At 38.6% G+C, this 14874-nt stretch overlaps 1 protein-coding gene across 8 annotated transcripts in view; it reads right to left on the bottom strand.

Annotated features, from left to right (window-relative positions):
* CREM (cAMP responsive element modulator) overlaps window positions 1-14838 on the bottom strand; it is a 73270-nt gene extending 58432 nt beyond the window's left edge. For 5 of the 8 annotated variants that reach the window (XM_021686013.1, XM_021686012.2, XM_021686011.1 and 2 more), the window contains exons 1-2: window positions 11089-11114; window positions 5113-5213 (exon numbers count right to left, since the gene is read on the bottom strand). In XM_021686013.1, coding sequence (XP_021541688.1) covers window positions 5113-5156 — 44 coding nt within the window. In that variant the 5' untranslated portion in view covers window positions 5157-5213; window positions 11089-11114. Of the gene's footprint in view, window positions 1-5112; window positions 5214-11088; window positions 11115-12992; window positions 13067-14232; window positions 14390-14643 lie in introns of those variants that run through there. The other 3 variants (XM_021686009.2, XM_044915490.1, XM_044915492.1) reach the window with 3 other exon arrangements.
* Between the last annotated feature and the right edge of the window lie 36 nt (window positions 14839-14874).

Below are 14874 nucleotides of genomic sequence, written 5' to 3' on the forward strand. Positions count from 1 at the left end.
TTCAGATGAGAACTCCTTCAATTTCCTGCCACCAAATCAACAAACCCACTTATGTCTACACCCACCATTTTATCTTGCCTCTCTTAAATTCTTTTATCTGTGCTCTGGATCCCTCTTCAAGGGAACTATATTATCAATTACCCTCCCCCCCAATGGTCTCCTCTTATCAAGATTTAAATAGGTTCAAGTCTCTTCAGTCTCACAGTCACACACACACACAAATCCACTGAAAAGTCCTTTTCTAGCTATTGTCTTGAACCTCTCTTCTTCCTCTCACTGCTAAACTACATTAAAGAATTACCAACACTATATCCATTTCTTTATCTTCCACCTATTCCTAGACAATCCTAAAAACTGGTTTCTGCTTCACTAAATTTCTCTAGTAAAGATAACCAATCTGTCACTAAATCTAATGTTCATTTTAAGTCCTATCTGGCTTGATCCCTCAGCAGTATTCAAAACTGTTGGCATCTTCCTTCTTGACGTCATCATATTGCATTTTATGCTCGCATCCCATTCTTTGACAACTCCTCCACAAGCTCCTTTGCTAATTCCTTCTGTTACTCAATGTCAACGTTCACATTGCATGTCTTCAGGGCTCTGTTTAGGCTTTTTACCTCACTCTCAAATCTCCCTTTGTGTATTGTCATCCATTTCTCTAGTTTCAAATACCAGCTTCAGGCTTATCACTCTCAAATCTAGATCTCCAGCCCACAGGTCTCTCTTGAATTCCAAAATCATATATTCAAATGCCTATCTAACATCTCCAAATAGGAGCCCTACAGGTACCTCAAACTCAGTGGGTCCAGACTAATCTCCTCCTTCTTTGTCCACAAATGTGTTTCTGCTCTGAGTTTCTTACCTCAGGAAACGGGGCTCCACCATCCATCAAGTGACAACCTGGGTGTCATCTCTAACACCCTCTCCCTTTCATTCCCTACAGCATCATTACCAAGTGTGATGACTCTAATTACTAAAGAACAAGTTAGTCCCTTCTTCACCACTGCTCAATCTCCCTATTCCAATCCATGCTAACAGTTCTTTCTCAAGCACACATTTTAGCTTAAAACTCTTCAGTAGCCCTCTGTTGACAGTAGGATAAAATTCAAACTTCTTACAGTAATCATAACCACAACAACCATTTGTTGGTGCTTATCATGTGGTAAACGCCTACTGGCTTTAATCCTTAACAACTTGATAAGATCAGGATATTTAGTTCTTCTTTTAGAGATAATGAGGTAACCTCCATAAGGAGGTTAAGAACTTAATCTTACCAACAATCTGATCTGATCAGAGTGGCATAGCCAGGTTCTGAACTAAGATCTTTTTCCAAAGTCCATATTCTCAACTACCAAACCAAACTGCCATTCAATCTCTTTCACAATGTGACCCTATTTTACTTTTATGGCCTCATTTCCAGTCACTCCTTTCTTCCCACATTCTGCATTCTGGCCTCCTCATAAGCCATTTCTTTCAAATACACATCCTATTCCCTCAGTTCTAATCTTTTATATCTGTTCTTCTCTCTTCCTGAACTGCTCTTCACCCCTTCTTTGTCTAACAGGCAAATTCCCTACAAGTTTTTCAAGGCCTGGCTGAAGGACACCATTTTCAAAAGCCTATTCTAATAGCCTTGGACAGAATTAGTTATTCTGTTCTGAGTTCCCAAAGCATTTTATGCAATACTTCCATTATAACACTTGTCCAGCATATAATACATTTATTCACAAAATACTAACACTAGTGTAAGCAACTCAGGGACAGGGATTACATCTTATATTTCAATGTATTGCCAATGCCTAGTACAGAACCTACCATAATTGTTAAATAAACCAACTGATCAACTATTTGGGAAGACTACGCAACTGTCAGATGTCACTAAAATGATAAAAAATAAGGTTTAGAGAGATTAAGTGACTTTCTACAGGGCACATAATAGATAGCATGACAGACAGTGAACAAGAGGTCTTATGAACTCTAGGGTTCCTTCCACAGCCAGTGTCCTGAGTATTCCAGTTTAGACAGCATTTTATAATAAATATGTGCTTTTGAGTATGCTGCAACTATTGTTACAAGCTTCATCCAGATATGCTTTGTCTTTCACACTAGTATATAGGGACTCTAATTTTATACCATTTGTATTCTTCTAGAGTGCCTAGTATAGTGACCAGTACATGTCATTCAGTACAACTTTGATACTAAAATCAATTTCTTTGAAGGGTGCCTGGCTGGCTCAGTCGGTGAAGCACGTGACTCTTGATCTCAGGCTCGTGAGTGCGAACCCCACATTGGATGCAGAGATTACTTAAAAAAAAAAAAAGAGTATTTTTAAAAAGTAATAAGTAAAATAAAATCAATGTATTTGAAGGTAAAAATCATCTATAGAAGACTAAGCCAGTGCTATCTATTTAAAATATATACCCTATCATTTTCAAGCCTGTTTATTCTACTGATCAATACCCAACTGCTCTCTAGTACAAACCTCTTAAACCCACTAAAAACCAGCCCTAGGACAGGACTCAGGGAAGAAGATTCAACTAAGAATTAAATGTTCAACATGGGTCAAGCACTATATTAGGCATTTTCAAACAGTATTTCAGTGGGAGATTTACAACCCAGAACTCAGTGTAAATGATATACATACCACACTAACACCTGAAAATCAGCCTCAGTTAGTCCAGACAAAATTCATTTATGAAGAATAAGAGAAAAATCCATTACAATCCTTCATTGTTCACCATGTATCTTATAGTTAAAATTGAAGAGATGTATCCAAGAATATGTTCCCCAAAATCTCATTTTTTTTTTTAAAGATTTTATTTATTTTTTAACAGAGAGAGAGAGACAGCGAGAGAGGGAACACAAGCAGGGAGAGTGGGAGAGGGAGAAGCAGGCTTCCCGCCGAGCACGGAGCCTGATGCGGAGCTCGATCCCAGGACCCTGGGATCATGACCTGAGCCGAAGGTAGATGCTTAACGACTGAGCCACCCAGGTGCCCCAAAATCTCACTTTCTCTATCAAATGTTAAACACAGTTGTACTAAAGTTAATAATCTATAAATTAATTGAGCAATAGTTTAATCTTAAACAATAACCCTTATTAGAAAGACCAATTAGTAATCATGTTATAAAATATTTAAAAATAAAGACATATAAGATGAAGCAATAAAAAAACTAAAACAAAAACAAAAAGTCCATTAAGCACTATAAACTAACAGCAAGCAAAATACTGGCAAATATTTGGTTCCACAATTCTAAAAAAACATAAAAATCGCTAAAATGGGCATATTTAAACTTATAAATTATTAATAGTAGTAGCAATTTTCTTTTCTTATGAAGGTTAAATATTTCTTCTGAAATCTTCTTTATATTATTTAGCAAACCATTTTCTTCTTTGATAGAAGAATAAATGTTATCCCAATATGTTCTAAATATATTAGGATACAGTTTAATAAAATGTTAAGATAGCCATGTTTTAAAATAATAGGATCCATCCATTAGCACAATTTTCAAAGACTTCTAGGTTGAACTACTTTTAGAGGGGTAGAACTGTGTTTGCTTACTCTGTTATTTTCTAGAACTTTAATAGAACATCTATGTCATACTGCAATAACTCCTCAAAACACTGAAATACAACAGTACAGTACTGTTGTAGAGTACAACAAAATAGGTAGACAACCCATTATATATCTTCAAGAAATAAATACAAAGGAATATATTCATAAAATTATATTTACAATTATAGAAATATTGAGGCAACTAATGACCAAAGTTATTTAGGCATCCCTATGTGTCAAGAACACGTAAGATAAATAAGGAGAAAGAAAAAATGAGAAGAAAACGGAAAAACATTTTAGAGCAATGCTATCGTTGGCACCTAGGAAAGTGTTCTTAAAAGACAAGAGAAAACAAAGATAAAGGGAAATACAGGCCAAATCTATCTAAATGAAAAATAAGACCAAGGCAGTTTCCTAATTATAATTAAAGTGTTCAATTAACGAACAAACTTCTAAAATCTTAGTTGTATCCCATTTGCAAAGACAAACCACACTGCAAAGCAACTATATTTGCCCTTGTAAAATTTTAAAAATAGAACCCAGCTGCGAAAGGAAAAATTATTAGTTGTTTCTATTCTTCATTTATAGTTTCACAAAAAAAGTCAGAGAAAATTTATTTTCTTTTTCTTTTTTTTATTTTTTATTTTTTTTTAAGATTTTATTTATTTGACAGAGAGAGACACAGCGAGAGAGGGAACACAAGCAGAGGGGGTGGGAGAGGGAGAAGCAGGCTTCCCGCCAAGCAGGGAGCCCGATGTGGGGCTCGATCCCAGGACCCCGGGACCATGACCTGAGCCGAAGGCAGACGCTTAACGACTGAGCCACCCAGGCGCCCCAATTTATTTTCTTTTTAAAGCTAGATCCAACTAATAAACCAGAATGTCTCTGAAAGTAGCCAAAAGAAAACCTGAAAAATTCTATCTGGATTTTTGTAAAAAATTGATAAGGACATTGTTCTGTTTTACATTAGGAACAAGCATAACTTAAAGGCCAGGAGGGACGAAAACTAAAACTCTGTCCACATCCTTATGTATGGTCTCCTTTCTTTTTTTTTTTTAAAGATTTTTATTTATTTAACTGACAGAGAGAGACACAGTGAGAGAGGGAACACAAGCAGGGGGAGTGGGAGAGGGAGAGGCAGGCCTCCTGTCGAGAAGGGAGCCCGACGTGGGGCTTGATCCCAGGACTCTGGGATCATGACCTGAGCTGAAGGCAGACACTTAATGATTGAGCCACCTAGGTGCCCCATATGGTCTCCTTTCTAAATGAAAAGGCCAGCATGCAACACGAGCTGAATGTACATGTCCACTTCTCCCCTCCACTGCCTCACAGGGTACAGGGTAGAAGGTGAACACTTTAGTTGAATAGCTGACCACGCTGGGTACATTTTATCATATTTTCTTACTGCCATATATACACATACATACATACATATACATTTATGGATACATGTCTCTCTCTCTCTCTACATATGTATCATTCACTTATCCATTAGTTTAACTTTTAACTCTCTAAGCAGAACTTTCAAAAGAACAGAAAAACATATATCCACCTACCTTAGATTTGTCTTAATATATTTTTTCCTGCCACATTTGCTCATTATTAAGACATTTATAATCAATGCTTTGTTCCTTCTCCGTTTTCTTCTTTATTTATCCTGCAGGAAAAATTACAGTTGAATTGGGAGATCACAAATTTTATTAAAAAAAAAAAACTCTCAAAAATAAATAAATTAATTAATTAATAAAATCTCTCCAAACTACACCAGAATACCCTCCAGAATACCCTAATTTCTATAAAACTGAGAAAACAGACTAGAAAGTTAAAACTCTGTATTTTATTTCCAATCTTACTTCTTTACAATTTTCTTATCTTTTAGGAGAAAAAATTCAAAAAACATAAATCATGTGCTATTTATCAGGTTACTTCCTACTGAAGAGAAAGCAGCTCTGTCTGAATCATTGAATATACACTACATATAGCTAATGGTATCAGCTCTATTTTAAAATAATAATCACTTAATAAACTGAGTGAATTTATCGTTTTCTTTTATCATTTTCTTAAATTTCATTCCACTGCAACAAATTTGTCAACCATTTTTTATCTACCTTAAATTCAAAACTGGCTTTTGTCAAAGAATATTAACTTCAAACAAAATATTAACAGTTCCTTTAAAATCTCCTCCAATAATCTATAGTCCACTTAAAAAGCTGTTTTTGACACTCTAGCAATTAAACCCCATTTTTTTACTAATATCTTTTAAAAATATATATTTGACAAGCTGAATGAAGTAAAATTGGCAAAGAAAAAAGACAAAGGAACTGGGAGCGCTTAATTCACTGTTGAGGTGGAAAGGATAAATGTGCACAGCCCTAAGGGTCTTCTAGGCATCTTTGCCAGCAATGGTGCTGCTTAGCCACAGACATCCTGCTTTCAGAGTTCCCTCCTAAGTGGACCCTCTAAAATGGTGTCATACCATCCTCGTAATTTTAAAACTGAGCCAGTAGGTGGGGCGCCTGGGTGGCTCAGTCAGTTAAGCATCTGCCTTTGGCTCAGGTCATGATCCCAGGGTCCTGGGATCCAGCCCCACATTGGGCTCCCTGTTCCACAGAAAGCCTGTTTCTCCCTCTCCCTCTGCCTGCCACTCTGCCTACTTGTGCTGTCAAATAAATAAAAACCTCAAAAAACAAACAAAAACAAAAAACAAAAGAAAAACTGAGCCAGTAGGCACTAGAACAATGGTTATAGCTACCGTCCCTCTGTCCCCCATCTCCCAGCATAGGGACAACAGGAGATGGTAGGACATTTGAACCAGGCTACCTACAACACAAACAAAAAGCAAGGATGGTGCCATTCCTTTGGATTAAACCTTATTCTGTTATATTCCAGTGGTGTTTTACATTGGGATATCTAATCTTCCATAAAAATTGCATAGCCTAGAGGCAGGGACCAGGACGGAAGAGACAGATAATAAAATGTCCCCACTCTCCAGGAGATTGCAATTTAATGAGAGAGACAGACATTTAAACAAAGAACATTGATAATATTATTTGAATAGTAATGATCTTGGCACCACATAAAAAGAGAATTAACTCTAATTTCTGTATTTCTCTTGGAAATACCATTTTCTTTAATTTTTGAATGAGTAATACATTCTTATGGTCCAAAATTCATAAAGTAGCAAAAGGTATGCACTGAAGTCCAGGAACAGCTACACACTTGCTCTTCCCAGAGGCAATCAGCATTGAAGAAAGTACCAGCTTCCAGCCACCACAGCCACAAGATGTCAAAGGGAAAATGACTAGTCTCATACCAGAATAATGACCATCAGACAAAACTGATTCTGACTCAGGCTTACCAAAGAATTTCATCCCAGCTACTCTCTAAGAAGTCATCATGGATTGATTGCCTGCTTGCCAAATCTAAAAGAAAGCTTTCTAGTCCCTATCTTCCTTATATCCCTACAGCATTTCCTACTCCCCAAATTTTCTGCTGTTTGAACTCTTTGAAACACCGTGTTCATGCTTTTCTTCCAAATTATCCAGGTCCTTTGTCCTCAGTCTTCTTTGCCTACTCTTTAAAGGTATTCCCAGGTTTCCCGTCACAAAAATCTGCCCCCCTCACCATGACATTTCACCCCGCACAGGCTCCCTAGGCTACTTCGTCCTTACTTGATCAGTCTCAGATCTCATCTGCAGTCTAGACTTCTCTCTCCTGAGCTCCAGCCCTATGCATCTGCCTATTAGATATCTCTTAATGGTTTGCTCACAGATCTCCAAGCCCCAAATGTTCAAATCTAACCTCAACGTCCTCACTCTGCATCTCTCCTCTTGCTGTACTCTTACCTCAGTGAGTAACATCAACACTGACTCAGCCACCCCATCTGGGAGTTTTCCTCTCCCTTCATTCCCCACTTCCCATGTCCTCAATTCCTGAGGAGGCAACGTGATTTAGTGGTAGCAATAGCGTGTGGTATAAAAAGCACTGGCATTGGGGCGCCTGGGTGGCTCAGTCGTTAAGCGTCTGCCTTCAGCTCAGGTCATGATCCCAGGGTCCTGGGATCGAGCCCCGCATTGGGCTCCCGGCTCAGCGAGAAGCCTGCTTCTCCCTCTCTCACTCCCCCTGCTTGTGTTCCCTCTCTCACTATCTCTCTCTCTGTCAAATAAATAAATAAAATCTTAAAAAAAAAAAAAGAAGTAAAAAGCACTGGCACTGGAAGCTGATCTGGGTGTTTCCCTGCCCTGAGTTCTATCGTTTATTAGCTATATGATCTCGACAATAATAAAATCTTCCAAGCATTCTTCTCTGTCAAATGGAGATCTTTTTGTGAGGAGAAAATGTAATAATAAACACAAAATGTCCAACTGTGCTTGGAATATAAGCAAGGACCAACCACTGCCTAACCCAGCCTCAATAATTTTATCTCCTGTCTCTTGACTCTGCTTCATTCTCTCCATCATCTCTGACACTGCTTTAGTTCTGAAACTGATTATTTGACAAGATTAAAGCAATAACTGCCTCTCTATAAAGCAATTCGTCTCTCCCTTCACTTCACTCAAACCTCTCTCTCAACTTCTCTTAATCTACTCCACTAGACCACAACACTCTATTCAAAATGCAAAATCCAAACATGCTATTTATTTCCTTATTCAAAATCCTCCAATAGACCCCTTGCCTTAATAAATAGCCAAAGTTCTGAGCATTATAGTTTGAGGTACTTGGTAGAGGCTTAATAAAGTTTGTTGTAAAAGCATTCAAATTTTAAGGTATACCAATCCTTTCCATTACATTAATTTTCCAGGTTCAAAATTACCTTGTGTGGATTTGCAAAGCAGGAGATCCCATTTTACTAAAGTTTAAGCTCTGCATATTTTGAAAAACTCAGCTGCTTTTTATACTATTGATCTCATCCAAATCTGGTTTAAATGTCCTAGAACATGCTACTCTTTGGTAGACAGGATTGACTTAGGGTCCCCCACTCCCACATACACAAAACACCTGAATAGTTAAGAGCTCAAATGTCCTAATATGTTCTCATACTAAGCTAATTATGATATATATTCTATTTAGCCTAAAACATACCCCTTGAATTCATCATATTTCATAATACAGTCTGAGGTTATTATTTTTAAGCTGATCTCCTTATGCCTAAAATCACAAGGGATACTGATATAATGTCCTGGATACTACCAATTTTCTAAAAAATATATTTTTTTAAGGACCTATCTGCTAAGGAAACTTTCTCTTTTAGAGTGGAAAGGCATATCTTAGATTAGTTTATTATAGGCAAATAAGAGCTTATACTAAGAGAGAAAAATGAGTTCCAAATTATTTTGCTTATATGTGAATTCCTGTGCTGTATCTGGAGAAAAGCCATTTATCATACTGGTAAAAATTTTCTATCATATATTAGGTTTAATTACCAAAATTACATCTGGCATTCACCTTACTCTTCATCTGTGTGTTGGCTCTATTCACCCTCTGGCATACAGATTCAATTAATTTCATTGCTATCAAGTATCCTTTAATATAGAGCTCTCTATAACAGGTATACACTGATTAGGGGCAGCCTGGATGGCTCAGTTGGTTAAGTGTCTGCCTTCGGCTCAGGTCATGATCCCGAGGTCCTGGGATCAAGCCCTGCATCCAGCTCCTTGCTCAGCAGGGAGCCTGTCTCTCCCTCTCCCCCTGCCTGTTCTCTCTCTGACAAATAAATAAATAAAATCTTAAAAAAAAAAAAAAAGAATCAAACTTCTTGGGCAACTTTACTAGAATATAAAAGCTTACCTAACCAACTTGCTCGTCCCCAACCAACTCTGTATGAACCAATGTTCTCCATTTCTTCTATAAAACCTACAGTATAGCTAATGCCCACAGTCCTTCTCTAGTGTTCCCAAGCACTTCTGTTTCTAACAGCTGTGGTGGATGCTTAGCAATAGTCGTATTTATCACCTAACTTGATTATGCCAGCTACACTTACTGTTGTAATTTTGGAATTCTGTTAAAAATAGCATGTTAAATTATTAAATAGATTTAAAGAGCAGCTTCTGTGAAAACTAAGTTGACCGCTTTGGAAAGACAATAAAGGCAGGCTGCTTTTTAAAAATCCTGCTTTGGGGCTAGATATTACAGTTGGAAAGATCTATAAAATGTTGGGGAAATATGACAAATATGTAGAGTTCTTTACAAAGACACTTGCAAAATAACCTAAGTTCTTGCTCTACTTTCAAGAACCCAAAAATGGAAACTGTAAATTATGCATTGAGACAGTTTTTGCAGGAAGGGGGGGGGGGGACAAAAACAAAAACAAAACTACCAAAAAAAACCCACGTTGCAATTAGAATAGTCAAAAAAAAAAAAGGAAAGAATGTGGAATAAAAGGCAATACACCTCTCATGGAAGCAGGAAGAGAATGAGACCACAGAAAAGTATATCTATTTCTCTGGTTCCAGGATGAAGCAAGGTTTTAGTTCCTTAGGAAAGTAGATGTTCAGAGGTTAATCATGATTTAGATAACACTAGCGAGTAAGATTTGAAAGATAAGGGAAGAATATGAAGTGCATATAGAGCTGGTTCTTTTCAATCACATCAGTTAAAAACTAGGGAGAAGGCAGGGCTGGGTAGAAGAGAGAAGTAATTCCAAAGAACCAAATACCTGAAGTTGGCAGGGATGAACCTATGCTTACTATGCATTTAGGCGAAGGAAAGGAGTACAGGAGAAACAAAGTGGGAGAGTAGTGACAGGAAATTATACCACTTTTAGTTTTGTAATCATTGTGAAACAAAGTTAGAATAACTTTCAAATAATAGTTTTTACACTGTTGTGTAAAAACAGAAGTAGCCAGGAGCAGTACTTATAAATAATTGAGACCCATGCCAATAATGTCTTTTTTTTTTTTTTTTAAGATTTTATTTATTTTTCAACAGAGAGAGAGAGAGACAGCGAGAGAGGGAACACAAGCAGGGGGAGTGGGAGAGGGAGAAGCAGGCTTCCCGCCGAGCAGGGAGCCCGATGTGGGACTTGATCCCAGGACCCTGGGATCATGACCCGAGCCGAAGGCAGACGCTTAACGACTGAGCCACCCAGGCGCCCGCCAATAATGTCTTTAATTAAACATGAATCATATAGAAAATCAGGTGACTTTTAATAGAGTCAAGGCCACTCCAATTTAATTGCCTCAGATACCTATTATTTAAGAAATCTTAACGCTTTATAAAAATCATCAAAGGATTAACTATTTCAGCATCTCTTTCTCAATTCATTCCCCACCTGGCACCTGCTTTTGGCTATTTTACAGTCAATGAACAGCTAAATTGGCTGGTAAGGAGGAAATGAAAAATAAAATTCAAATAATCATGGCCTATCTCCACCTCTCCAAATACCACCCTCTCCACCACCACCACCACTTCATGGAAGGAAACAAAATTTAAAATCTGCTGTGGGTTATTTGCTTGACTGGAGTCATTGCTGGGTTTTCCTGTTCAATATTGTATTTCATTATTGCATTTTAAGTACATTTCAAAACACTTACCTACACAAAGTACAACTCTAGTGACTATTAACTAATAAATCTGGAAAAGAGTAGATAAGACACTTGAATTAGCTAAAGTTCAGAGAAATGAATTTCAACGTTATTATACTTACCTAGATTGGTCCTATTGTGTGTATATGAACAAAACAACTACCTCTCTAAGTCCAGAAACATGCTTAAATAGGTTAATTTTAACACTTCCATCAATTTTAAAAGGAGTGAAAGCATCCCAACTGTCCATATACAGTATCATAGGTCTTTATGCATGATTCAGTTTCTCTAATACCTGAGCTAGAAGCTTTTATAATATCAATGCTAGAATATAAATTCCACTTTAAGACATTTCAAAGCAAAAAAATAATTTCTGTGCTATCAATGAAAAAACTTGAGGTTATTTGAGATTATGAACAAAACTGTATGCCACGGGGGCGCTTGGGTGTCTCAGTCGTTAGGCGTCTGCCTTCAGCTCAGGTCATGATCCCAGGGTCCTGGGATCGAGCCCCGCATTAGGCTCCCTGCTCAGCGGGAAGCCTGCTTCTCCCTCTGCCTGCCGCTTCCCCCTGCTTGTGTGCCCTCTCTCACTGTGTCTGTCAAACAAATAAAATCTTAAAAAAAAAAAAAAACAACTATGACAAGAGTTAGGATGGTCTCATTTTAAGTCCACTGTGTTAAAAAACACAAGAGCTTCAAGAAGATAACTTTGAAAAAACTGGTTTTGGGAAATTCTCAAATTATCAGAATCACACGAGCTCTGTCGTTAGGATTTCACACGACTGACATTTAATGGGTCTGGCTCTAACACTGCTCAGAAAATACGCCTGAAGATGATTCCCACTTTGGGAGAACTGGGTACTTCAAAAGAGCCTCACAAAAGAGCTGCTAGTAAGGCTTTCTAAGAGGCAAGTATCCTCCCTTACCAGTCAGACAGTTATTCCATCAGTCTTTAAGCAAAACTCCCACATAACTTCCTAGCCTATGTTTTTCTTCAAAACTGTTTTATATACCCCTGGCCAACAATTTCCTCTAACACTCCTGGGAAAGCCAATCAAAAGATGTGCAAGATTAAAAAAAAAAAAGATGTGCAAGATAGATACTGTAATTTTTAAACTTCGCTGTAACGGAATTATACCAGTAAGACTCAAGTTGTCTTCATGAGTAGTATCAAGATAAAATCCCACTAGTGTTATCCTTAAGTTTTCCTTTTCATTCCCTCTTATTCTCTACTGGATATCCTAACACGTTAGAAAAAGAAAACCCATGAGTGAAAGGATTTACTCTTACAGTGTACTCTTTATTAAACAGTTCTCATGGTAGAAAGTATTTTAAAAATCTTAAATATTCTTTAAAAGGAAATTAACAAAATGATTTAAAATGTTTATTTTTACCTGTATGTAATGGATAAAAAACATTTTCCCTGAAATTTTTACTTTTATGATCTATCTGTATTGATAATGTTAAAATTGCATTCAATGTACAATAACTTCTCAAAGTTGACTTTTATATATGGAATCCATTAGTTCAATAAAATAGAAATACTTAACAGAATTCAAAGACATTTCAGGCTTACTTCCTTAATGACCAATGTTGACTGCATGTCAAAATATCAGTGGTTCAGCTGTGAAGTGTTTGCATTGCTCAGTTTTACTTTCAAAAGTCTATCTAAATGGAACAGGACATTTGAGTGCTTTCCAATGGACTACTACATCAACAATAAACCTGGCTCAATTTTCTGGCCCAATATTAACTTGCAGAGAATATCAAGTTAGGGAAAACAGATCAGAAATATGTACATACTCGTCAAGTTTCAGTCAGGATTCTTTATGTGTGTTTATAACCTGAAACTCTTCCCTACTTTTCATGGAATTCTAAAAAAGATTTCACATTTTAATCATGCAATAACTTGCCTCAGTAGGAAACTAAAGTGGTCTATGGAGTCTGGAGTTTCTTGAATTCATCAGTAGAAGCAAATTTCATTAACCTTCCAGGACAAAGCAAAAACAAAGACTGAAGAGCTCCTCTGTGTTTATACATCCAATAAAAATTTATTCATATACTCTTACAAGATATGTACACAAAACATAAGTGTAATTACAACTTCACACTCACCAAAATGATTCCAGGTTGACCAGCAAGTCACTGGGAAAGCATCTGCTTACACTGATCTATTTACAGATTCATACCAAAAATGTTTGTGTAATTATCAACACTTAATAAGACAATGCTTTAAGTGTTCACTCATTCAGGATCAAACCCATTTAAATATCTAAAAGTTGTATCTGGATCAGCAAACAGTTTTTTAAACATTTTTTTAATACTTAGTTTTTATTGGCCAAAACACCCTTTGCAATTTAACTTCCTTGGGAGAAAAAAGTTCAAAGATTTAAAAACTATGAAGGGAAAGCAGCTTGTTATCCAAAAATAGGACCAAGAGTAGGAGAAAAATGTGGTACCCAAAGGAAAAAAACAGAGAACATGAATTATTAATGTAATCTAATACAATTTTCATACCGGATCTCTATCGCCGTGCATCTAGGTTTATATTTATTTAAAGGGAAGGTGGCTGCACTCTTATCAGCCCGCCGAATTAGGCTTGAAAGGAAGAAATTTTAAGAAGTTACATACCTAAGAGGTACTGTTAAAAGGGGCTCTCTCAGTTTTAGTCAGATCTTCAGGCTGTTCCTGTAAGTCAAAAGTGCTGAAAATTTGATCGTCAATTGACAGCTGCTTTACTGAGCGCAGTGCCGGAAACGTCTCAGCGATTTTAAAGTTAGGATCTGGTCTACGTGCAATAGGCAGGAGGATAAAGAACTATGCTGAATAATGTGTCTATTCCCTATTCAGCATGTTCTGGGAACCTTGCTAGGTGGGTTCTAAAAAGGCACAAATCAAAAGTAAAGAACAAGAGAGACTGCAATTTCTATCAGCTGTCACGGTTTTGTTCCTTCTTCGCAGCTATTATAAAAGTCTTCGCACTATTTGATCAGCTCTGTCGTGTTTGGGGATTAAAGTGACTCAACACCTGTGTCCCCGACTCATGTTTCGGAGAAATGGGTTAACGCTGATTTATATCTAAACGGAGTACATAAAATTGAGACAAAGGTGCTACTAATCGTCGGCTGTGGTAAATAAAACCAACGTCCTTACTTCTCGTTCCTTTTTCTTCTCAAAGAGGGAGGACCACACTCATCAAGCAGTAAGGCTTTTTCCGAAAGACTTGTCCAACTTGTACCAAGTTCAAAAGGAGTCAGGGAGGGAGAGCAGAGGAGCCCGCTTCCCGCTCGGGAGAGCTCTGCCACTAGCCCGAAGGCAATCCGCGAGCGGAGCGGGAGACGGGAGCGGCCGCCGCGCCGCGGGGAAGCCTCGGGGTCGGCGCCTCCGGCCGCGCAGCTCCCGCTCTCCCCGCTCTCCCCTGGGCCCCGGAGCCCCCGCGCCCCCGCTCCGGGGTCCCGACGCCCCCGACCCTTTGACCCGGCTCCGCTCCGCCTCTTGCCTCCGCCTCCTGCGCCGCGTCGCCGGCTCCGAGGTCTCTGGGTCCGGGGCCGGCGCGCCACTTACCCGCCGCGATGGGATTTACGTAGCGGACCTCGTCACTGATTACGGACGGGAGGAGGTGGAGACCGCGAGCCCGACCGCCGCTCAGGAGCGGCGCCGCCGCCCAGCAACCCGGCGCCGGCGGCGGCACCACGTCGCCCCACGTCAGGTCTGATGCGGCAGCCGCGGCCTCCCCGCCGAGCCGGGACCAAAAGTAGCGCAGCAGCCGACCGAACCGCGTCCTCGCGCCCCGCC

The sequence above is a fragment of the Neomonachus schauinslandi genome, chromosome 5 (assembly GCF_002201575.2).
Source record: "Neomonachus schauinslandi chromosome 5, ASM220157v2, whole genome shotgun sequence".
NCBI classification, from domain to species: Eukaryota; Metazoa; Chordata; class Mammalia; order Carnivora; family Phocidae; genus Neomonachus; species Neomonachus schauinslandi.